The following is a 2,716-nucleotide window of genomic DNA, read 5'->3' as shown; positions in this document are numbered from 1 at the left end:
ACACTCCCTAACACCATACACAAAAATAAACTCAAAATGGATTAGTGACCTAAATGTAAGACCAGACACTATAAAACTCTTAGAGGAAAACATAGGAAGAACACTCTTTGACATAAATCACAGCAAGATCTTTTTTGATCCATCTCCTAGAGTAATGGAAATAAAAACCAAACAAACAAACAAACAAAAAAACCAAACAAACAAAGAAAATAGCAAGGCCTCAATGTGTTTGCCATTATTTTATTAGTACAATATGTTAGTGTCATTAACATAGGGAAGACCCAGTTTTGGAAGAAAAAATATAACAAGATGAGTTGGAGGTAGCTTCTTCTAAGTGGGTATTTTACAAGAAATGAAAATAAAAGATAAAGGCAAAATGGAGAGGTTGTAGAAATACCTGTTTTTAAGTCAAGAAATACCTATTTTATTTTTAAGAGGTTACAGAAATAACTACTTGACAGTCATAGGCCTGGATAACCTAAATTATTTATGGAATTTTTCTCATTCACAAATCCTGATCATAAAGATATTTGCTGTGCAATGATTTTATAAAATTTCTACTTACTTTGTGTAAGATACTATGCTGGATGCTAGAAGTATAAAGAAGGTCCTCTAAAAAAGCTGTAATTTAGGTAGCCAAAGAGAAGATACACAAAATTATAAAATACAATGACATAGTGTATACCAAACAAGTAATACAAACAAACAAAAAAGAACCATAGAAGAAAAAGACTGACGTTCCTATGGGTTGTGACAGGCTAAGAAGATAAAGTGTGCCTAGGACTTTGAAGGAAGGCTAAAATTTAGGTAAGAAAGAGAAAGCTGAGAGGAGTGGGATACTCCTGGCAGAAAGAGCACAATGAACATGGCAGACAGAACACACATGGCATGATTCAGGGATACCAAAAAGAGCAGCTTATTTTGAAAAACAAATTTGTATAAAAAGAAATAGAGAAAGGATAGAAAAGTTTTTTGTCAAGTTCGAAAGGGCTCAGGATACTGGTTTAAGAATTATATTTCACTGCATAAGCAAAGAAGTGTTTCTTTCTCTTTTAGCATCAGACTTCCATAACTGAATAATCTACTTCTAAAGACTAAATTTGTTTTGGAACTACTTTTCTATCCTTTGCTTCTTTCATCTTATAAGCTAGCAAACACCATGTAATTAGGAAGAATCTTCACATATTTGCTGCCACTAACGCTTTCTTGTTGAAGAGATTTTTTAAAAGTTTCTTAGTATTTTCAGTTTCAAGCAAATATTTTGCTTTTAGAAAAGTTTTTTCAAGTAACTGAACCCCACTAAAAGAAGGAAACTCAAATCTGATCATGAATAGGTAAGGTAAACACATTAGTTTTTCAACTTAAATTGCCTAGGGCACGATTCCCTGCAATTTTTTGAGAGTTGATAAGTACTTTTCTAGAATTGAAATGTTGTAAATTAAACACTACACTATTATAAAAAGTTCATACTATGAAACATACTGAGGATCAAAATGTATTCACAGTATAAAGACTATGTGAACTAACCTCACTACTGAAACCTTCCGTCTAATTTAGGCATAATAAAAAATCATACTTAATAATTTAGGCACATTCAATTCTAGAAAGTTTAATTCACTACAATACCACATAACATGCACACATGTATGCATATATTTTCTAAAGATCAGGGTTTTTTTCCCCCTTTCTCTAATTTGTTATCAATTGGTTTACAGTAATACTTACCCTAATATTCTATTCATTCCATGTCTAGCAGCATAGTGTAATGGCGTATTGTGCTGGTAGGGCTCCCCGTAAGATGTATTTGGATCAAGGGATTCTTTTAGCTGAGGGTTGTTTTCATATATTTGGCAGGCCAGGTTTTCATCACCATTGATGAGTGCTTTACGGAATTTGGTGGTTGTATTTCCCATGTTTTGTTTTGTTTTTTTTCTGATAGGCAGTGGCACTTTTTCCTTCCCCCTTCAGCCACTTCTTGAATGCTTCTGCAACATGTTTCACATTCTAATGGAGGAAAAAATTATTAAATTAGATTGTGAAAAACTAATTATGAAGAAGTATACTAAAGAAACAGTATCATAATTAGGAACACTAATGAAATCTAGGAAGCATATGTAAGGGAACAAATATACTAAATATACCAAATTTATCTTAATAGCCAAAAAGTCTCAAATTTTTAATGTTGCCCAAATTAACTTGTTAAAACTGTAACATTTTTCCACTCAGAAACTGTTAAGGTTTCACAGACTGCACTTTATACTATAAAAGTTACCTACATAAATGTGCTTTTCAATTTTCTCCTTCACATAGGCAGGAAATGAGCTTGATTAAAATCTATGGTTGAATACACTTAAATCCCTGTATAAATTATGTATAAATCTGACTCAGCCAAATTGTAGGAGAGTGAAAAATGTAGGAAATTTTGCTCATATAAGAACTCCAGAGAAGCAAGAAGAATTACAATCCAGCAGCCTATGGAACAAAAACCACATTCACAGAAAGACAAACAAGATGAAAAGGCAGAGGGCTATGTACCAGATGAAGGAACAAGATAAAACCCCAGAAAAACAACTAAATGAAGTGGAGATAGGCAACATTCCAGAAACAGAATTCAGCATAATGATATTGAAGATCATCCAGGACCTCGGAAAAAGAATGGAGGCAAAGATCGAGAAGATGCAAGAAAGGTTTAACAAAGACCTAGAAGAATTAAAGA

At 32.7% G+C, this 2,716-nt stretch overlaps 1 protein-coding gene across 5 annotated transcripts in view; it reads right to left on the bottom strand.

Moving 5' to 3' along the window:
* Positions 1-2,716, bottom strand: part of ANKIB1 (ankyrin repeat and IBR domain containing 1) — a 137,979-nt gene that overhangs the window by 86,417 nt on the left and 48,846 nt on the right. For all 5 annotated transcript variants that reach the window (XM_024127813.3, XM_024127823.3, XM_024127815.3 and 2 more), the window contains exon 2: positions 1,726-2,004. In XM_024127813.3, coding sequence (XP_023983581.1) covers positions 1,726-1,913 — 188 coding nt within the window. In that variant the 5' untranslated portion in view covers positions 1,914-2,004. The remainder of the gene's footprint in view (positions 1-1,725; positions 2,005-2,716) is intronic.

This window comes from Physeter macrocephalus, chromosome 5, assembly GCF_002837175.3.
Source record: "Physeter macrocephalus isolate SW-GA chromosome 5, ASM283717v5, whole genome shotgun sequence".
In the NCBI taxonomy this organism is placed as follows: domain Eukaryota; kingdom Metazoa; phylum Chordata; class Mammalia; order Artiodactyla; family Physeteridae; genus Physeter; species Physeter macrocephalus.
This window is presented reverse-complemented; position numbering and strand designations above follow the sequence as displayed.